Source organism: Macaca mulatta, chromosome 7, assembly GCF_049350105.2.
Source record: "Macaca mulatta isolate MMU2019108-1 chromosome 7, T2T-MMU8v2.0, whole genome shotgun sequence".
In the NCBI taxonomy this organism is placed as follows: Eukaryota; Metazoa; Chordata; class Mammalia; order Primates; family Cercopithecidae; genus Macaca; species Macaca mulatta.
The window spans coordinates 96,407,368-96,428,634 of record NC_133412.1 but is presented as its reverse complement, the minus strand read 5'-3'; the positions used below and the strand labels follow the sequence as shown (position 1 = coordinate 96,428,634).

The 21,267-nt window shown below is 46.7% G+C and overlaps 2 protein-coding genes across 13 annotated transcripts; both read right to left on the bottom strand.

Annotated features, from left to right (window-relative positions):
* Positions 1-2,429: 2,429 nt before the first annotated feature.
* Positions 2,430-8,853, bottom strand: PABPN1 (poly(A) binding protein nuclear 1). 7 transcript variants are annotated; one of them, XM_077940710.1, is made up of 8 exons: positions 6,955-7,139; positions 6,771-6,861; positions 6,292-6,406; positions 5,522-5,589; positions 5,101-5,207; positions 4,539-4,626; positions 4,302-4,453; positions 2,430-3,340 (listed from the first exon to the last, which is right to left on the bottom strand). In XM_077940710.1, exons 1-8 carry the CDS (start codon positions 7,119-7,121, stop codon positions 3,301-3,303), a joined length of 828 nt encoding a protein of 275 aa, XP_077796836.1. In that variant the 5' UTR covers positions 7,122-7,139; the 3' UTR covers positions 2,430-3,300. The 7 variants fall into 7 exon arrangements, with proteins under 7 accessions (XP_077796836.1, XP_077796839.1, XP_077796838.1 ...); XM_077940713.1 differs by having other exon boundaries at positions 6,771-6,991; positions 7,041-7,139; XM_077940712.1 differs by having other exon boundaries at positions 6,771-6,902; positions 7,070-7,139.
* BCL2L2 (BCL2 like 2) lies at positions 8,664-21,267 on the bottom strand. 6 transcript variants are annotated; one of them, XM_077940722.1, is made up of 5 exons: positions 21,216-21,267; positions 20,831-20,918; positions 19,910-20,349; positions 11,829-11,946; positions 8,664-8,859 (listed from the first exon to the last, which is right to left on the bottom strand). In XM_077940722.1, exons 3-4 carry the CDS (start codon positions 20,339-20,341, stop codon positions 11,854-11,856), a joined length of 525 nt encoding a protein of 174 aa, XP_077796848.1. In that variant the 5' UTR covers positions 20,342-20,349; positions 20,831-20,918; positions 21,216-21,267; the 3' UTR covers positions 8,664-8,859; positions 11,829-11,853. The 6 variants fall into 6 exon arrangements, with proteins under 6 accessions (XP_077796848.1, XP_077796849.1, XP_077796847.1 ...); XM_077940723.1 differs by lacking the exon at positions 11,829-11,946 and having other exon boundaries at positions 8,664-8,902; XM_077940721.1 differs by lacking the exons at positions 8,664-8,859; positions 11,829-11,946 and adding an exon at positions 16,365-19,290 and having other exon boundaries at positions 21,034-21,267.

The following is a 21,267-nucleotide window of genomic DNA, read 5'->3' as shown; positions in this document are numbered from 1 at the left end:
GCCCAAGGCGGGTGGATCATGAGGTCAGGAGATTGAGACCATCCTGGCTAACACGGTGAAACCTCGTCTCTACTAAAAATACAAAAAAAAATTAGCCAGGCGTGGTGGGGGGCCCCTGTAGTCCCAGCTACTCCGGAGGCTGAGGCAGGAGAATCGCTCAGGAGGCGGAAGTTGCAGTGAGCCGAGATCGCGCCACTGCACACCAGCCTGGGTGACAGAGCAAGACTGAGTTTCAAAAAAAAAAAAAAAAAAAAGGTTGTAGTTCCATGTTTGCGTTTGTACTTTGTACTTATCAGTGGCATCATAGAGGACTTTTTTGGCAATAAGAAGTTTGGAGGCTGAGCATGGTGGCTTATGCCTATAAACCTAGCACTTTGGGAGGCCAAGAGTTCAAGACCAACTTGGCCAACATAACAAGACCCTATCTTTTCAAATAATTTTTTTAGGAATTTTTATTTTTCAAAAAACAGTTTGAAGCCAATACATCCGCCAGGACCCCTGCAATGATGATGGGGAGTTACTCAAGCAGTGAATGTAGGAATAGAGAGAACAGACAAGATACAGTAGAATTGACTGAATTGACTGAACATGGAAAACTAAACCAGAGAAGGGTCAAAACATGATTTACCCTCCAAGACCCAACCATGTATAGGGATCTTTTAGAGCCAGCCATTTAGTGCCCCCTGGTGGACAGATGAGGCCATCACAGCATTAACAGCAACAAGTCACTTAGGTTGTTTCATTCTTTCAGTAAGTTTATATTGAACACTATCCAGACCCTCATTAATCAGCCCCTGCAGAAGCCACAGAGATCACCAGGCACTATTTTAGGTGAATCTAGTTAGGAGAAAAGATAGACCTCAAATGCCTAACCCATAACAAGGTAGAATAAATGACAAAATGCTAAAATATGTGGTGGGTAACACTGACATGAGATTTTAGAAAATACTGCAATTTGAGAGGTGGGTTAAGGCTTCAGATATAACAGTTTTGTGTTTGTTTTGTTTGTTTTGAGACGGAGTCTCGCTGTCACCCAGGCTGGAAGTGCAGTGGCTCAATCTCAGTTCATCTCCATCTCCACCTCTTAGGTTTAAGCGATTCTCCTGCCTCAGCTTCCAGAGTAGCTGGGACTACAGGTGCAAGCCACCATGCCTGGCTGAGTTTTATATTTTTAGTAGAGACGGGATTTCACCATGATGGCCAGGCTGGTCTCGAACTGACCTCAAGTGATCCGCCCACCTCCGCCTCCCAAAGTGCTGAGATTACAGGCATGAGCCACTATGTCCAGCCACAGAGCCATTTCTTTAACATACGATTTTTGAAGAGCATCCAGGTCAGAGGCAATTGTGAACAAAACATCCTGAGAAGTAAATGAAAAAAATAGTAAGTTTGAAATACTAAGGAATTCTATAGGCAACAAAGTCTGAAGGCTCGAGCTGGCTAACGATGTAGTGTTCAAGTTTTAAGACCAATCTGACAATTGAATAAAAAATGGAGAAATTACGATGCTCAAGACAAATTTTAGATATGAAAACAGTGAAAGCCAGCTGTGAAGTCCTAATAAACTGATCCTTGCCAGGCGCTGCGGCTCACAACTATAGGAAGGCCAAGCCAGGACTGCTTGAGCTCAGGAGTTCGGGACAGCCTGGGCAACATAGCAGCAACAAAAATTAGCCAAGTGCGGTGGCAGGCACCTACAGTCCCAGCTATGTAGGAGACTGAGGTGGGAAGATCACTTGAGCCCAGGAGGTTGAAGCTGCAGTGAGCCACTGCACTCCAGCCTGGGTGACAAAGCAAAGACCATCTCAAAAAAATAAAACGGTCCAATCAATGTAAGTTAGCTAGACACATTAAATGGTTACTGTATTGTTGGAAAAAACAAGCTTTCCCATTGTCTGTTGGCTAAGTGTATTTTGTCTTTTGCATTTCTTGGGCCCACCTTGAGGTAGAAAAGGTAGCTGGGCGCAGTGGCTCACACCTGTAATCTCAACACTTTGGGAGGCTAAGATGGGAGGATTGCTTGAGAAAAGCCTGGTCAACATAGTCAGACCCCAAAGACAAGACAGGTTAACCAGACCTCAATCCAAAGCTCTAGGGCTACTGGCATGGATAGTTCATTTGCATGTAAGTTGTATCAGGAGCACACAAAAGCGCCATGAGGTCAGTAATTCGGTTATTCTTTTACTTTCCCAGGCTTATTTCTCTCTCAAATGCCAATCAGGGTTACATGTTATCCAGAAAACCTATCATTGTCAACTAAACACATCATGTTCCTGCTAGTTGTAATTTAACTCCTACTCCTTAATTCACAAGTGGCAACCTCCCTTCCACAACACCAGTACTTCTACCGCAAAGCAGAATTAATAGCCATCTGTGATCTAAGAGAGAATAGGAAGATAAATAATCCTTACACCCAAAAGGCCAAACAATTTTTATTTTCAAAAACAACTTTATTCATGACACATATTAAAAAAAAATTCCCACCCCTGGAAATGAGCTAAAAAAATAAACAAAATCCACCTCCCACCTCCCTGTTCCCACTTCCTCCCATTCCCTCCAAATAAAAGGGAAAAAAGGCAAAGGAAAAAAACAAAAAAACAAAACAAAACAACTGAAAAACAAAAACACCCCTAAACCCCCCAAAACAAGGTAGTGCATTTCCCCAGGGGGAAGGGGAATTTACACTGGAGCCGCTGGGAGCGGATCGGAGATCTTCCGGCTACAGAAACCTGCAAAGAAAGACACTCAAAACAGAAAAAGAAACACAAAAGGAAACAAAATAGATCACCAGGCAATCTGGAGGGGCAGGGAGCCGGAGAAGAGGGGTGGGGTGGGTGGTAGACCTGGCTGGACAGGAGCAGGCAGGAGGGGACTGTGAAAGGCGAGAAGACGGAGGGAAGGTAACAAGCAGAACAGTTTGGTGTCCTTCCAGAGCCCTGGGTAAAAAAAAAACCTCCTACCACCCACGCCCACCTACCCTTGAGCAGCCCCCAAGGGGACGAAGTGGGGCAGGGAAACATGGGGAGCAGCTTGCGCAGTTGAGACGTGTCCATGGCGAATCCCCAGAGTGAATAAGCAGCCCCCTGCCCCACTCCCTGGGCCTTCCCCTACTCCCCAAAGCAGGTCCCTCCTCAGCAGTTAGTTATGGGATTCTCCCCCCTTCCACAGTATATCTTTTTTTTAAAAAATATTTTTTTTCCATCAAGGTCATCTTCTGTTTTTCTTTTTTTTTTTTTTAATTCTTTTTTTTTTCCTTCTTTCCTCTTTTTTTCCTCTCTCTCCTCCTAATACACACTTTTTTTAGTAAGGGGAATACCATGATGTCGCTCTAGCCCGGCCCCTGGAAGAAAGAAGGAGAGTTAGGTGTTAACGTGATCACTAGATAGTTCAGTACAAGCCCCTCCCCGTGGGCCCTTGACCCAGTTACTGTGAAGGGAAGTGGGGAAAAGAAGTTTTCAAGTGTCCTAAAACTGACCCCATGATCCCAGAAATAGTAACACACCTTGAGAACTGGGGCAGGGGGAGGGGGGCTTAACAGAAAACTTTGCCAAACAGTGGCAAAAAAGAAGTGCATCTGAGTGAGAAACAAGGGCAAGAAAAACGACCCTCTTTTTATCCAGTTTTCAGTCCTCCACAGCTCTTATACCCTAGGCCATCACAAATAGATCCTCCCTAACTCCTGGGAATAGGCAGGTAGAGTTTATGAAAAGCCAAGGTTTATATGCCTAACCTGTCTATTTAAATGTAAAGAGACAAGTGAAGCAAGGCAAAAACCTGGACACCACACTAGGCCCAGTGAGAAGTTAACCTTGCAAGACTGGCTCAAATAAAGAGTAAATATCTCAAAATCCTCCCACAAGGCTGTTGGGGAGGATCAACTAGCTAGCCTCTGGTATTCTTCCAAGGGAGGTTCAGTCTTCAACCCCTCCCTCCGAAAAAAGAAAAAAGTAACAAATGTCCAAGCAGTGCTTTCACTGCCTGGAGGCCCTGTTCCTCCGGGCTTCGTGTAAACACCTTCAAATGCCACCAACTCCCAAGAAAAAAAAGGCTGGGGGTGGAAGCCTCTTTGAACCAAGGGAGGGATGCAGCCCTTATCACCAATTCCTACTGCAGAAAAGATGATGAAGTTGGCCTTCTGGCCTGGCCTGCAACTACCTTCCTCACCCTGCACAGGCAGGAGACAAAGTTCCTGAAGACCACAGGGAGGGGTGGGGGAGGGAGGTTCCTCAGACCAGGAGAGAAGGAAGCATACAGGGCTCATGGGAGGCGGGGGGGAAGAGGAGCAGCCCATCTATCCTGACCTGTAGACACGACCCCGGGGCCTGCTGTTAAAACCACTGTAGAATCGAGAGCGGGAACTGTTGTAGTTGGTGGTCCGGGCGCGGTAGCGGGCTCGTGGAAAACCCCGGTCTGTTGTGCTGATGCCTGGTCTGTTGGTTCGTTTTGGGATCACCTGAGTCAGAGATGAACAAATGATAGCCTTAAAGTCAACCCAGAGAGTTTATACAGAACCAGAACAGCAATGGACATAGGCTTACCTTGATTTGCCTTCCTCTAAATAGGGACTCATCTAAGGCCAAGGAAGTCCTCACTGACTCTTTGTCTGAGAACTCTATATACGCAAATCTGAAAAGAATTGTCATTGTATCTCTCTGAGGTTACAAATACCTCACAAGTCAAATTCAACTTGCAGGCATGCTTCTTTTTGGGCTACAATGTGGTTACATTTTTTATTTGTCAAAATTCTTCTAAATGGAAAATTTCATTCAAAATCATTTAAATTTTAAAATTTCCAGCTACTCTTTGAAACTTGTAAAAATAAGACACACAGGGCCTGAATTTCCATATGGCCATAACAGGCCAAGTAGAAGCTGCCCCTCCCCTTCTAGTTTGTGATCCCACCCACACCTAGCCTTCATTTTTGTTATCTGGCCTCTGAAGACATTTAGGTGCAACTCTTGATATATATCAAAATTGATGCCATGATCTTAAATGACACAGATCACCTGTGTTAACAGCAAATAACTTACTGCTCACTATAAAACATAATTTATCTATTTTTGCACTGTAAATTATCTCAACTTACTCCCCTTTACTTACCCTTTGGGATGGCCACTAAATTTGTCACAGAGTATGGTAACACGGTTGACTGATCCACAGCCATGAAAGTGAGCTTCCAGCTCTTCTGCTGTTGCACCATAGTCCACCTGATGAGAGGAGAAAAATTTCACAGGCACCAGGCAAATTCCTGTCTCAACAGGAACCCTCCCTAGCCTTTGGTCTGGGCCATCTATACACCAAAGCACATGAAATCTGGTAATTTGAGGAACTAATCCTTTTGCTTCCAAACCCAGAGCCTTTGCTGATTACTGATCATTCCATTACCTTTAACCTCCTTCCCACACTCCCTCCACACACCCCCAAAACCACACCGATCCCGGAGATGTTCCTTCCAGGACTATTAAATAACTCCCCAAAAGAAGAACTTGCCCCCAACCCCAATCAGAGCCCCAGCACATACATTGCCAACATAGATGGAACGGGCATCAGCCTCCATCTTCTCCTCAATGGACATGATCACTGGGCCAGCTATCAGGAAAAAATAATATTTTTTAAAAACCACACACTTGTTTTTGACCAATATATTGCACTTCCACCACCAGCACTATCCCATTAGCTCAACGAAGGCAAAGATTTTGGTCTGTTCTGTTCTCTGCTGTACCCATAACCTAGAATAGTGCCGAGTCCATAGCAGGTACTCACTAAACATTCGATAAATTGAAAGAATAAACTAATACACACTTACAACAGTATAGGAATCCCTCCTGCCTCCAAATCAAATCCCTAATGAATGGCTTTGGCTGAAATGCTTTTAAGAGTGAGCAAAATTAAGTGGGCTGAGACTCCACATTTCTAGATTAAAGGGGAAACCCCTTGCAGCTTGCTTTCTCTTAGAATCCTAACTAAAGCGTTTCCAATTGGAAGAAAACTATTAGATTTGAAGGTCAAATGCGAGCTTGCAACCTCTACAAAGGATAGACGTAGACTAAGAACAAAGAGCAACACAATTATAACAGGGACAAAGGGAAGCACAAGGCTACCACCACCAAAATATAGGTTCTGCCTCACAAAGGTCAGGCGAACACACAACGGATTATGACCGCGGCACAGTCATAATAGCTCAGACAAGCAGCTCCAGGGTGCCGAGTATCTTACCCCACATTCCCCATCTTCCCCACAACCCTTCCAGCCCGAGAACCCTGGCTCCGCGTGCAACCGCCAGTTACTCACCATTGCCTGGAGGTGGACTCATATTCATCTGCTTCTCTACCTCGTTCTGTAGCTCCTTTAGCTTCTCAGCTTCTTCCTCCATCTCCCTGACTCGAGCTTTGATAGCTTCCAGCTCCTAATATAAGTGGGGAGGGTATGGAAGAGAGCTTAAGAGGAACCAACGCAGGGGCTGTGCCCTGCTCTCGGCCGGAGCGCGGCCTCAGCCACGCTCGGCCATTTCCCTCGCCCCATGCGAGGGTCGTGATAAAAGAAAAGCAAGCTACCCTCTCTAGAACAACACTAGGCACCCGTGACGCCCGAATCAAGCCAGCCGGGCCCCTTGTAGTGATCGCTGACCCATCCCCGGCCCGACCCGGCCCCAGCCACGTTATTCCCCGCCCAACCCCACCCCCCGCCTGCCTCCCGCTCGCCCGAGCTCTGGGCCTCCAGTGACCCGGCCGGCCAGCCGCCGGCCTGCTGGCTCGCCCTCCTTCCCTCACCGGGTCCTCAATGGCGCCGTCCCCCGGGTCACCCTCGACCAGTCCCGGCTCCTCCTCCTCCTCTTGGCTGCCGGGGGCTCCCGAACCAGGCCCAGGGCCCGGAGCTCCCGGGGGGGCGCGGGGCCGGGGCGGCTCCTCTTCGGGCTCGGGCTCCGGCTCGGGCTCCAGCAGCAGCTCCTCAGGCTCCAGTTCCTCAGACTCCAGGCCGTTCCCGTAGTCCCCTGCGCCCCCCGGGGCCCCCTCCCCGGCCTCCCCACCGGCCCCGGGCACAAGATGGCGCCGCCGCCCCGGCCCGGAGCCCCGACCGCCCGCAGCCCCCGCTGCTGCTGCCGCCGCCGCCGCCGCCGCCATCGCCGCTCAGACTGGGGCCCGCCGCCCGGCGATTGGAGAGCTGCGCCGGCCACGCCGAGGACTCATTAGTCAAGCTGCCTGCCCGTCACCACGAGCTAGTACTCCATTGGGGAATATTACTTGGCAATCAAATGAGACCCCACCTCTAAGGCGGGGTACTGTGCCAAATTCTCAAATCCCGGTAGGGGAAATCTGCCTGTCAATCAACACGCGTCCCACCTCCTATCGAGTCCTTAGGTAATAATACCGCCACGCTGTGACGATATTTCTGCTTCTCCCCGGCCTACGGGCGGGCCCGCGAAGTATAGGACGCTCCGTGATTGGCCCTAGCTAGGCGACTGGAAAGGACCAATCTTCCGATCGCCTCACCGCAGTGGCCCAGTCTCAGATGCTGATTGGCTCGCGAGATTCGAAGGAGTGACACTCGTTTCGTGACAGGTGAACCTTGCCCCCGAACGGACTGCCCGGCTTCAAACTTGGAAAACCCGAAGTCACATGACTAGCCAGCCCTTAGGGGGCCGCCATCTTGATACTACTGCTTGCCAGCTAGTGAGCTGTTGGCCGGGTGAGGCCCAAAACAGAGCAGCAGTTTCAGGAAACTTGTATCCTGACCAGGAAGCACTAGTAGATGGGATATTGCTGAAAATGGAGGTTGTGAATGAATCATTCCAGGAGGGAGCTTACTTTCTCCATCCAGGTTATTGGCACCATCATCCACTAGCTCTCCCACACCAGAAAGCAGGGAGAATTCCTCAGTCCAGAGCTACTAATCACGAGTCCTGTCTGTCCCACCCTCTTGTGTAGACCTCCTGCTCCCTAGTTCCAATTTCTTCTCTTCCCAGGACAGCTTCCAATGTCACCCTTCCAATCTGCACCGTTAACAGACTAGCCCCCCTTTGCAGGCGAGGTAAAGCCTCAAAACGGTAAATCACAGCCTTCGACACCCCAGCATGTGGTTACTTTGTGGATGTCTCCTTCCACCCTTCTCGTTCCATTTTGTGTACCTGCACCCAGTCTGTGCCTCTAACATGTAGTTCCCCTTCAACCAAACCACTGCAAACCTCAGCTTCCCCTCATTTCCCAGGACAAGTGGGCCTCTCTCCACAGCGCGCTTCATTGTTTTGTGGTTTCTTAACTAGGTTGTGAGCGCCTTCAAATGAGGGGCCGGATACTATTTATATTCACATCTCCACAGCCTGGCAATATGCCTACCACATAAGGTCCTGTTAGATGTTTGTTGATTGAGCATGCATTGATTGGGGATCTGGGTGCCACCCTTCATTTCAGCCCTCAAGCTCCCAAGATCCCAGAGGAATTTCTCCTGGCAGGCTCCCACTACACGGCTGCATCCGAAATATCAAGGAGACCTAGCCCTGGAGGGCAGAATTGCCACATTTTTGTAGCAATCTAACACATTTATTAAAAAGGAAGGAATGGCAGTGTAAGTTTGCAAGAGGAATTTTTGTGGGCACACTAACCTACAGTTCGAAAGATACGTATAAGCCCAACCAAAAAGTTAAACAAACATGGTTGGCAGAGGGATTTGGACAAGAGAACATCTTCATTAGCAAACCAAAAATCAAAAGTGACTCATTATACCCCACTATTCCCCTCACCCCCACTTTTTCTCACAATTCCTTACCTCGAGATCTGGGGAACTTGGAGCAGAGTCACAGTCGCTTAAAATTTCACTGCAAATTACTTCATCAGCCATCTCAGCTTCAGTGATCTGGGATAACTAAAGTTGAGCACCGAAGACAAGCTCTAAATGATTGAATACCCTGGAAGAAAGGTCTTTTATACTAATCTTAACCTAATCAAGATTTGTTTATCTTATTGGTACCCAATTTAATCAAGCCAATGAAAGGAAATGTGATTTTTAAAAATGGCTTTGAATCCTATTTTTGTTGAGCGCTTGATTTTGTAATAAGCACCACTCCTTATTATCTCATTGGACTCTCACAACAACCCCATGAGGAAAATATTTCCAAAACCATAATCTTCTTTAGGGAAAAAGAAAAAGGCTTAATGAAATGAAGAAACTTGCTTAAGTCATTGGACTAATTAGAAGTGTGCAGTGCTGGCTGGGCACGGTGGCTCATGCCTGTTATCCCAGCTCTTTGGGAGGCTGAGGCGGGAGGATCACCTGAACCCAGGAGTTTCAGACCAGCCTCGCCAAAATGGCGAAACCACATCTCTACTAAAAATACAAAAATTTCGCTGGGCATGGTGGTACATGCCTGTAAACCCAGCTGCTCGGGAGGCTGAGGCAGGAGAATCGCCTGGGCAACAGCAAGACTCTGTCTCAAAAGAAAAAATATAAATAATATATATAATACATAATATATATTATGTAATACATATAATAGTGTGCAGGGAATTCAAAGCCAGCTTTCAAAGCTCAGATCAAAACTACTATAAGGCCTGCTTTAATACATAAAAATTATGTGTGAAAAATGGAAAGACTAAATCCAACAACAGACAAAAGTTTAAGCAAACTATAATTATATCCAAGAAAAAATTATTATGCACCTATTAAAAGGGTTACCTAGTGTGACAAACATGTGAAAATAATTTTGTTAAGCCAAAGAAGAATGTAAAATTGTACATAAAATATAATTACAACTATGATTTTTTTTTTAAAACTTAAGCATGGGAGGAAAAAAGGAGCAAGAACCAGTACAATCTTTCTATTCTTTGGCAATATGTACCAAAAGCTTTTAAAATGGTGAGATTCTTAAGATCAGGCGGAGTGGCTCACAACTGTAATCCCAACACTTTGGGAGCCAGATTGCTGAGTCCAGAAGTTCAAGACCAGCCTGGGCAATATGGCAAAACTCATACTCCACTAAAAATACAAAAATTAGCTGGGCATAGTGGCATGCGCCTGTAGTCCCTGCCCAGCTACTTGGGAGGCTGAGGCCACAGTGAACCATAATGGTGCTACGTGCACTCCAGACTGGGCAACAGAGTAAGACCCTGTCTCAAAAAAAAAAAAAAAAAAAAAGGCCAGGCGAGGTGGCTCATGCCTGGAATTCCAGCACTTTGGGAGGCCGAGGTGGGTGGATCACCTAAGGTCAGGAGTTTGAGACCAGCCTAGCCAAAATGGTGAAACCCTCTCTCTACTAAAAGTACAAAAATTAGCTGGGTGTGGTGGTGGGCGCCTGTAATCCCAGCTAGTCAGAAGGCTGAGGCAGGAGAAACGCTTGAACCTGGGAGGTGGAGGGTGCAGTGAGCCAAGATCATGACACTATATTCCAGCCTGGGTGACAGAGCAAGACTCTGTCTCCAAAAAAAAAAAAAAAAAGTTGAGATTCTTAACCCAATAATCCTATTATCTCTTCTAAAAATGTAATCCAATTTGTGAATAATTTTTTTTTTTTGAGACGGAGTCTCGCTCTGTTGCCCAGGCTGGAGTACAGTGGCGCTGTCTCCGCTCACTGCAAGCTCCACCTCGTAGGTTCACGCCATTCTCCTGCCCCAGCCTCCGGAGTAGCTGGGACTACAGGCGCCCGCCACCACGCCCGGCTAATTTTTTTTTTTTTTTTTTTTTGTATTTTCAGTAAAGACGGGGTTTCACCGTGTTAGCCAGGATGGTCTCGATCTCCTGACCTCATGATCCACCCGCCTCGGCCTCCCAAAGTGCTGGGATTACAGGCGTGAGCCACTGCGCCCGGCCTGTTTGTTTTCGTTTTGTTTTTTGAGACAGTCACTCCACAGCCCAAGCTGGAGTGCAGTGGCCTAATCTCAGCTCACTGCAACCTCCGCCTCCAGGGCTCAAGCGATTCTTGTGCCTCAGCCTCCTGAGTAGCTGGGACTACAGGCGCACCACCACCACGCCCAGCTAATTTTTTTGTATTTTAGTAGAGATGGGGTTTTACTATGTTGCCCACAGTGGTCTCGAAATCCTGAGCTCAGGTGATCAGCCCACCTCAGCCTCCCAAAGTGCTGGGATTACAGGCGTGAGCCACAATGCCCAGCCAGAATAAATATTTTTATCGAAGTGAAAAAATACAGATAAATCACCAAGTGGGCATTAAAATTATTGTACACAAGTAGATGTAATTGTATATAGTCATTATGCCTTTGAAACGTTTTAACATCAAGGAAAAATGCTTGCAATATAATCATAAGCAGAATTGCGTATACAAAATCGTATGATCATAAAAGTAGACAAAAAAATACTGGAAAGAAGTATACCAAAATAGTTCTCTCTGGGTGACAGCATTATGATTCATTTTCTTTATAATTTTCTATGTTCTACAAATTTTCCGCAATCATTATTTATTTACTTGTTTATTTTGCTGCCGTTGTTTTTTGAGACAGGGTCTCTGTCACCCAGCCTGGAATACAGTGGCATGATCACAGCTGACCGCACCCTCAACCTCCTGGCTCAAGCGATCCTCCCTCCTCAGCCTCCAAAGTGGCTGGGACTACAGGCATGCACCACCATGCCCAGCTAATTTTTTCTATTTTTGTAAAGACAAGGTCTCACTATGTTGCTTAGGCTGGTCTCAAACTCCTGGGGCTCAAGCCATATGCCCAATTCAGCCTCCCAAAGTGTTGGAATTATAGGCATGAGACACCATGTCCAGCCCATTACATATTTATTTTTAAAAAATCACTCCAACTTTCAAATTTCTTCTAATAAGCATGATTACCTTATGAAAGAAACAAACACATTTGGCTGATTGTGGTGGCACACACCTGTAGTCCTAGCTAATTCAGAGGCTCAAACAGGAGGATCACTTGAACCCAGGGGTTCCAGGCTGCAGTGAGCTATGATCATGCCACAGTACTCCAGCCTCAGCAACAGACTAGGACCCTGTCTCAAAAAAAGAAAAAAGCAAACATATTTAAAAGACTATTTGAGGGACAGGTGCGATGACTCATGCCTGTAATCCCAGCACTTTGGGAGGCCGAGGCAGGTGGATCACCTGAGGTCAGGAGTTCAAGACCAGCCTGGCCAACATGGTGAAACCCTGTCTCTACTAAAAATACAAAAATTAGCTGGGCATGGTGGCGTGTGCCTGTAATCCCAGCTACTCAGCAGGCTGAGGCATGAGAATCACTTGAACCTGTGAGACAGAGGTTGCATTGAGCCGAGATCGCGCCACTGCACTCTAGCCTGGGCGATCTCAAAAAAAAAAAAAAAAAGAAGAAGAAGAAGAAGAAGGGAATGGTTCCGTGGAGTTGAGAAAAGGAGAATTAAGTAGTAAAAATGGGTGAGGGCATTCATAGTTCTTCCCAGAAAAGTTTTCTCACCAAACAACATAAATATTTGACGTCTTGGTAGTTTACTCCCTATTTTTATCTCTTTTCTTGAAAGTTTTACAGACAACAATAATGCTCTATGATCTGGAACTACTTTGAAATTTTTACAGACTGCAATAATGATCTACGATCTAGAGCTACACTTTAATATGATAGCCACTAGCCACACATGGCTACTGACCATTTGAAACATGAGTAGTCCAATTTGAGATGTGCTGAAAGTGTTGAATACACACTGAATTTTGAAGACTTAGTATGAAAAAGAGAATGTGACATAATTCATTAATAATTGTTTAATATTAATTCCATGTTGAAATGATAATATTTTTATATACTGGGCTAAATAAAATATTATTAAAATTGGTTTAATTCTTTTTGCATTTTAAATGAGGTTACTAGAAAATGTAAAACTACATGTGGTTTGCATTATATTTCTATTGGACAGTGCTGATGTAGAAACTTGGAGCCTTTCTCCTTTACTGACCTCTATCTTGAAGCAGACCTCAATAATCTTCTAATGTGGTCTGGTCCTGCTTACCTTAGCTCCCTGTTTGCCTTTGCATGGAAGTGGGGTAGCCACTTAAATATGAAGGACCCTCTCTTGGGCTGCTTAATTTCCATTCTGCTTCGTTAACTTTTTAAAAATTTTGTACCTAAAGAACTTGTTTTAATATACTGTACTGGAAATATATGTTCATGGTCAAAGAATCAGAAAATACTGACAGCAAAAATAACAAAATAAAAGCACTCATAAAGCCCACTATCCAGAGACAATCACTAATGATATTTTGGCATATATGCTTCCTGAAACTTTCAATATGCAAATATATATCAAGGCGCACAGATATAAATATTTTAGCAAAATGGGATCATACTGTATATATTATTTTCTAATCTATTTTTTTTTTTACCCAATCAAAAAAAAAAGGACAAACATCTTCCCACATCAATAAATATATTTTTCCAATTTTGTCATAGTTTTACCCAAAAGTCACCTCAGAAATGAGGCCTTCTCTGACCACTCAATTTAAAATTGAACTCTTATGTGTGTATATATATACACACACATTCCCCTCAATGAATTACTTTTCTTTATGGTATTCATCACCTTCTCACATATTATATAATTTTAAATTTTTTGTTTCTCTTACTAGAACATAAGCAACATGAGAACAGAGATTTGCATCTGTCTGTTCACTCTACCTCAGAGCCCGTAACTGTGCTTAGCACATAGATGATGCTTGAATATTTTCTGCATAAATGACTGAATAAACTACACAGCATTTCATTGTGGTGTGTTTTCTGGTTGAGTTTCAAAATAGTTGATTTATTTCTGTATTTCTCCTATATCTACATTTAAGGTAGCATTTTATTTATTTATTTATTTTATTTTATTTATTTTTTTTTGAGGCGGCGTCTAGCTCTGTCGCCAGGCTGGAGTGCAGTGGCGCCATCTCCGCTCCCTGCAACCTCCACCTCCCGGGTTCAATCGATGCTCCTGCCTCAGCCTCTCGAGTAGCTGGGACTACAGGCACTGCGCCACCACACCCAACTAATTTTTTTATTTTTAGTAGAGACCGGGTTTCACCGTGTTAGCCAGGATGGTCACGATCTCCTGACCTCGTGATCCGCCCGCCTCGGCCTCCCAAAGTGCTGGGATTACAGGCGTGAGCCACCGCGCCCAGCCTTAAGGCAGCTTTTAAAGTCTTCAAAGGATCTGCTATTAAGTAACAACACAGAGGGCCGGGCGCCCTGGCTCACGCCTGTAATCCCAGCACTTTGGGAGGCCGAGGCGGGCGGATCACGAGGTCAGGAGATCGTGACCATCCTGGCTAACACGGTGAAACCCGGTATCTACTAAAAATTAAAAAATTAGCCGGGCGTGGTGGCGGGCGCCTGTAGTCCCAGCTACTCAAGAGGCTGAGGCAGGAGAATGGGGTGAACCCGGGAGGCGGAGCTTGCAGTGAGCCGAGATTGCGCCACTGCACTCCAGGCTGGGCGACAGAGCGAGTCTCCGTCTCAAAAAAAAAAAAAAAAAAATCTACAATCTATCCATTTACTAGAAATTGTAACTAAGTGTTGCACAACTTTATTGAAGATGTCATTTGTCCTAACACACTTAGGACCTTCTAATAGATTCAGAAGGTCCTAGGTGTGTTCTATTAGGCTCATGACAAATTAGCCCAAATATGCTGTTCTGTGATGATTTGGCTTAATACAGGACTAAATTTTGGACTATCTAAAGTGATAGATGGATTGTATTTCCTTCATACAGTTCTCCACCAGTGTTATTTCTCGCATAGGACCTTCTGAATCTCCATTTGGTGTTTTTCGAAGAAACAGTGGTCAAAACTCAACATCATATTTGCTTTTAGATGTCACAGAAGATGGTGTCCACTATATCACTGTCTTCTCAGAAAAGCCACAATTTTTTTTTTGCCCCTCTTAATAGGCTTTTATAAATCCTAAGAAGAATGTGAATTTCATTTTGTATTTTAATTTGCTTTAGCCACCAAGAAGCTCACAGCCGAATTCACAGCCTAGCTTTAGTATTTGGAAATGCTACTTATAGAATGTTTTTCTGTGCATTAATTTTCCTTTTGCTGCCATCTTATTTCAGTTTTCCCTTTACCCCTACTTATTTTTTTTACTTAACCTTGAAATTCAACCCTGACTTTAAAAATTTGTTTTCCTATTATTTTGTGTATTATAGTAAGATGTTGCAAATATTTTTTGGAACTAGGCAAATGTAAATCAATCATTAAATCAATCACACAGCAGTGGAGCTAAATGCAGCAGCTATCATATTTGATGATATTAACTATTAAGAACATCTAATTTCCTTTCCCATAGTGCCATATTCACTAAGCCACTCTCTGATTTTAATATGGCTTTCCCTGTCGACTTTTGTATAGAGAATAGAAAGAGAATGCTGGATTCCTCTAAACAATTATATTTCTCGCAATTTAACACATAAACCCAAGTACCAATCTATTGCACTGGATTACAGAAAGGCTAGAAATTCCCACCTGAAATTTAAAATTAGGATCACTGTTTCAGTTAGACATGACTTTGATGTGGTCCAAGACTATAGGTAGAGAAGGATGGGCTGAATATTCCTAGAAATTCCATCCAGTTTATCAATTTGCATTAAAATGGCTGAAATCAAATGTCTCACAGGACCAGGAAAGGAAGCAGGGACTCAATTTTTGCCAGACCCTCCCCCCCCCCGGCCTTGTTTGTTGTTGTTGTTTGTTTTTTTGAGATAGAATCTCCCTCTGTCACCCAGGCTGGAGTACAGTGGCTCAATCTCGGCTGACTGCAAACTCCACCTTCTAGGTTCAAGCAATCCTCATGCCTCAGCCTCCTGAGTAGCTGGGATTACAGGCACGCACCACCATGCCTGGCTAATTTTTGTATTTTTAATGAGACAGGGTTTCCCCATATTGGCCAGGCTGGTCTCGAACTCCTGACCTCAAGTGATCTGCCCGCCTCGGCCTCCCAAAGTGCTGGGATTACAGGCATGAGCCACCGCACCTGGTCCAGACCTATTTTTAAGTCTGAGGTAGGCAGCAAGGCACCACGGAGAAATGTTTATTATTATCACACTCTTCTGATTAGAGCCTGAACCACAACTGGGGACTTTATTACTAGCATACAAAGATTTTTGGTAGGTTTTCTTTGTTTTTCATTTGGTTATTGTTAGTGGCAGTCCCAGAGTACCGTATACACGCACCCTCCCGAGGCTCAGGTTGGAACAGATGGAATTCTTGGCTTTGACCATTTTGTAGGAGTCGGGTGAGGAGGATGGGGGAAAGACTCTTTTTTTTTTAATGATCCCAACACTTTCTCTCAAATCCCTGTTATTCTAATTATTGCCTTTTACAAGGTCATGAAGAGATGATTGGATCAAGGAAATGTCCTGACCCCAGGCTATACAGTGTAGAAGTCACAAACCCTGTTCAGTCCTTCTCATTAAACTTCTGGGCTTTATTTATTTTTTTAATACGACCATTACATATTACACAAAAATAAAAGTCAAATGAACTTGGTATTTATAAATTATTAAATAAAAATACAGGAATATAGATTTATATTTATAGAGCTTTCTTTTCTTCTAAACTAACCAAATCTGTTCTGCCGTTTTATGATTTTAAAAAAGTAAAATAGTGTATGTGTGCCCTAGAATAAGTGGGGAGTGGGATTAATAATCGCAGGACCGAGTTGCCCTACTTCCGCTCCTTCCTTGGCCTAAGCAAAGTCTCTATTTGTCCCTTTGGGCTCTGGAGAGCAAGAAACCCCTCTCCTCCTACTTAATCTTTGAAAAATGGCAATTACATTTATTTCCCTTGTTTTTTAAAAAACGAAATGGATTTAAAAATTGGGAGCCATACTCAGCCTTCTTGGCCAAGAGCTAATCCCAAGGAACTATATGGCTCTAGAAGAGAGTCCCTAGTTTTCCCTGACAGAAGAGTCTCTGGGGTTTCCCTTCAAGCTAAGAAGGGCAGGACAGGTCAAAATTGCCCACTGTGGTCCCATCTAAGCTCTGTTTCTGGGAATCCAGACCAAGCCCTTTACCCTTTCAGAAAACAGCCTCTCTTTCCACCCAGGTGTCAAGACTTCAGAGCAGGGCATTTCGGTAACCTGGCCATGGTCCCTGCAGCCCCTCTTGGCTAAAGGTCCCGGGGAATGCTAACAGGGATATGCGTCCTGTGGTAGAGGGTAGGGTGAAGAGTGTGCTCCAAACCTGGGGAAGGAAGCACAGGTTCCAATTTGGAGCCGATGGTCTAGTCAGTGGTTTTCCAACATTTTTTCAGCAGCAAACCCCTAATGCAAATAAAATCTTACCCTGAACCCCGATATGTAAGACAGCTACAAGGAGAGCTGTTCAGTTTGAGGGCAAATTGCCCAGCCTGCTCAACTCCCCACCCCCTTCATCTCCCCAAGGACTCCTGAGGCAACCCCTAGGAAACTTCAGGGCTCTGCCAAGCAGTTTGAAAACCACTGGCCTAGTTTGTCCTGAGCAAGTCAGAGACCCCCCACCCCAACTGCTTGCCACAAGCTGGCTCTGAGTTTCTGGTGTCAGCATACTCACAAGACCAAGTGGCACATGCAGCCTACCACCTCCCCTAGAAATACCATTAAAAAGTGCAGCCCTCTCTCAAAAGCAGAAGTCTGGACTAAACACCTGAGGCCAATTTGGTCCCACATTCTAGCGAGCACAACTACGTTGCCACATTCTAGGACCAAGTGAAAATCTCCAAGAAGAGTCAACCATGGTCTAGCTAAGCTGATCAGTGCTCAGGACCACAGGCAGGGTTCTAGAGCACTGTGTCAGAAAGTTAGCATTGGAGAGCAGCAATCTTAGCACCTTGGAAAGTGCAGCAGTGAGGTCTGGCTCAGGGCATGCAACTGGAGAGAATAATTTCTTCCTCAAAAGAAAAAGCCATAATCTGAAGCTGTTCTAGAGGACTGCGAGTTCCAAAGTTAACATCCTCAGACTCTGAGGTACAGACAAGTAACACCCATGCAAACAGTGTGGCTTCAAATCATAAATGCTTCTAGGTCATGGTAGGTACTCTAGAACCCATATGCCTGGCCCCTGATAAAGCCGAACCAAAGCCCACAACACAGCATAGGCCAGTCCTGGAGTGCCCATCACCCTCACACCCATGGGATTCAGGGCTGAAATGGTCCTCTCAAGGCATCAACAGTCTCACTGAGACACAGTGTGGGACCCAGACTGTACTCAAGATCAGCACTTATGTCCACAACCTCGAAAGGAAAATTAGTTAGGGCCCCAATTTAGAGTTTCAGTTTGGGTACAGAGGTCCCAGAGATTGGAAACACTTTAGGCACCATTGTGCCTGAGTGGGAGAGGAGGGTGGCAGGCAGGTCCAGCTACCTAAGCCTCCACCCATCCAGGCTCAACAGCCCTGCCCTTCTATCAGAGCCCGGGAGGCAGCAGCAAGTGCATGATGCACAAGGAAGGGGGATGATGAAGGAACAAGGCCAGCTGCAGAACTGCTCTTCTCTTCAAAGCCTTGCCAATTACTTTCTGGAGAGAAGCAGCAGAGCCCTCGGTCTGGATACAATGTTTCTCTCTAAGCCTTGAGGCATCAGGACAAGGGCAGGGGAAAGGAGGGGTTGGGAGGAGGGACAGAGAACTGCCCCTAGTTCTTGCCATTGCAAGAGGGAATGTTTTCTCCTTGAGGAATCCCACCACCACCAGATTTGCCAGGCAGCCCAGCATGCACACCAGCATGCGTGCACATGCACACGTGTGTCCAAGCAGCCCACTGTTACAGCCACCTCTCCCTATCACCTGAGAACCCCCAAGCTTCCATTCCAAAAGGATGTGCCTTCTGCGTTCCCCAAATCCCACTCATCTAATGGAATACAACTGCTTATGCAAGTCCACCTTCCTCAGGGCTGCAAACCAAGTTCCAGGTCATTTCATGTGCCCACACCTATAGGTGTGATCCCTCCCACATCCCCCAGCCCTGGATCGACTCCATCTCCTGCGTCCCTAAACTTGCCAAAACATTTCCCTCACCTATGTGTCCTGCTCACTCTTCCAATCGCCTACCTGGCCTACTCAGCTGCCTCACACACTACCCTTCCCCTGCCCATCCTGTTCCATGCCCACCCATCCACCAACTCCATTTCTTCCAAGGGCATTTCTCTGTTCTGTTCCTGCTCTCCTGGCCCCCAGCCACACCTAGCCCCACCTGGCCCTGGACTTTCACTTGCTAGCAAAAAAGGCCCCTACAGTTACCAGGGCCCCCAGTGCCACGGCCCCCGTCAGCACTGTCCTCACTGATGCCCAGTTCCCCTCCCGCAGACGCCGCGCCTCCTCCAGGGCCCCGTCCCCGTATAGAGCTGTGAACTCCGCCTGTGGGAGAGAAGGGAAGTAGGAGAGAAAGAAGGAGAAAGGGATATCAGGAGAGGAAAGAGTGGACAGAAGAGGAGAGGAAGAGTTCCAGTTCCATCCACTGCCAACACTACCCCATACCCAGCTCCTCTCTGGTCAAAGCTCTTCTGGCTGCAAGCCCCTCTGATCCCCCCAGGTGCACCCCCACCCTGAGAGACTGGTTCATTTGCCGCCCACTCTGCCTCCAGTGAATTCCATCCTTTCCTTGGCGAAAAATTCTGCTCAGAACTAGCATCCTTTGCCAAGGCTTGCCTGACCACCACCCATCCCTGGTCCTCCCCACCTCCCACACCATGACTCAGGTGCAAAAAGTCCCTGACAACATTCCCCTGCAGGCACTCCTTGGGTGTGGATTCTGTCCTCTGCTTGGGACCATGAGCCCATCCAGTGTTGACTGCATGGCAGCCCTGGAGTGCAGAGTCCAGGCATCTCTCAATCTGATTCCACCCAGACGGGGAGACTCAGCCCCGCACCTCATTCCCAACATAGCTGCCTCAGTCTCCAATCAGAGCTCCCATCTTCCCCCTGGAAACCAGCTTTGCAGAGGGATGTGCAGAGCGGCAATTGAGAAGCTTCTTACCCAGCCCCCACTGCTGTGGATCCAGTCAGCCAGCCGCGTCTCCAGGTAGGCCACCATCCACTCCTGCACTTGTCCCACCAGTGGTTCCATCTCCTTGTTGACACTCTCAGCACACAGTGCAGCCCCAAAGACAAAGAAGGCTACAAGGCGGCCCCAGTTGGGGCCCCCTTGGAAAAGTTCATCGGAGACCTGGGTGAAGCGTTGCTGTGCTGAGCCTGGGGTCACATGCAGCTGAGCCGCCAGATCAGAGAAGGTGCGCCGGAAGCGGGTCTCGAACTCATCTCCAGCTGCCCGCATGGCTTGGTGCAGCGGGTCAGCTGCTGGGCCCTCCCCGGGGCCAGCTCCACAGACATAACCCTTCTGCCTCAGCTTATAACCTACAAAGTCTGCCACCAGAGCCCGTGTGTCTGGGGCCGAGGCTGGGGTCGCCATCCGGGCAGCTATAAGAGGCAAGGATGAAACACTGGCATGAATATATGGAGAGAGAATCAGAAGGGGCATTTCTGGTTTGACCAACCCAGTGAGATGAGGAGGAGAGAAGAAATGCTCAGAGCTCACTGGACAGGGAGAGGCAAGAACAAGGGAATTAAGTCATGATATGAGACCAGGCTGTGAGGGGCTGGCCATTACATTCCTAATATGCCAAATTACATTTAAAACAAGTACATTTTCTGTTTAGAGATACTTTAGATTCTTTTCATAATAAGACAACGTCAGCTCTGTGACACCCCTACAACCCTCCCACCCCTGGGCCTCCTTAGTCCACACCTCCTTGGCTAGAGGAAGGGGCTTAGGACCTCCCCAAATGCAAGATATAAAGATGTTGGCAGAGGCACAAGATGAGGGGGAGCAGATGGGCCGAAGAGAAAGGTGGGAGACGCAATGGTTTACTCCAGACAGAGAAAGGAAGGAGACACTCACCCAGCCGGGATGGCAGCTCTTAAGACACAGCACTGGTGGCAAGGAGCCCCCAGCTGGGGCCTTTCATCCTCCCGGCCAGCGTGGAGCTCTGGAAAGGGGAGGGGGAGATCAGAACCAGGAGGGGAAGGCCAGGGATCAGGTTCTGGCCTGGGAACGGCTAGGGTTGCAGCTCTGGGCCTGGGCCCCTGCCCCCAACGCTCTACCAGCTGTGTGGCCGAATCCATGTTTAATGACTGTCCTCCCGGGAAACCCAGGGCCAAGGGCTTCCTGCCGACACCATCTGTATTCGCGGTTCCCCCTAGTGCAGCCCAAAGGCCCAACTCCTCCCTTACCCCCACCTCAGCCAGTCTCCAACCCCGCCCGCCTGCCAGGTTAGGGATCTCACGGGTCAGGCCGCTGCCGGGATCCGGGCCGTTTCCTGGTGCAGGAGCTGGGAG

Bases quoted from the DNA above. Each gene is read 5' to 3' on its own strand.
- PABPN1 (XM_028851424.2), bottom strand. From the start codon at position 7,121: ATGGCGGCGGCGGCGGCGGCGGCAGCAGCAGCGGGGGCTGCGGGCGGT. The intron at 5,208-5,521 runs GTATGTGCTGGG...TCCTCTCATCAG, and splicing joins GTTCCATCTATGTTGGCAAT to GTGGACTATGGTGCAACAGC. The intron at 4,454-4,538 runs GTAAGCCTATGT...TCTCTGACTCAG, and splicing joins TTAGAGGAAGGCAAATCAAG to GTGATCCCAAAACGAACCAA.
- BCL2L2 (XM_077940721.1), bottom strand. From the start codon at position 20,341: ATGGCGACCCCAGCCTCGGCCCCAGACACACGGGCTCTGGTGGCAGAC. The intron at 19,291-19,909 runs GTAAGAAGCTTC...TCTCTCCCACAG, and splicing joins TCCACAGCAGTGGGGGCTGG to GCGGAGTTCACAGCTCTATA.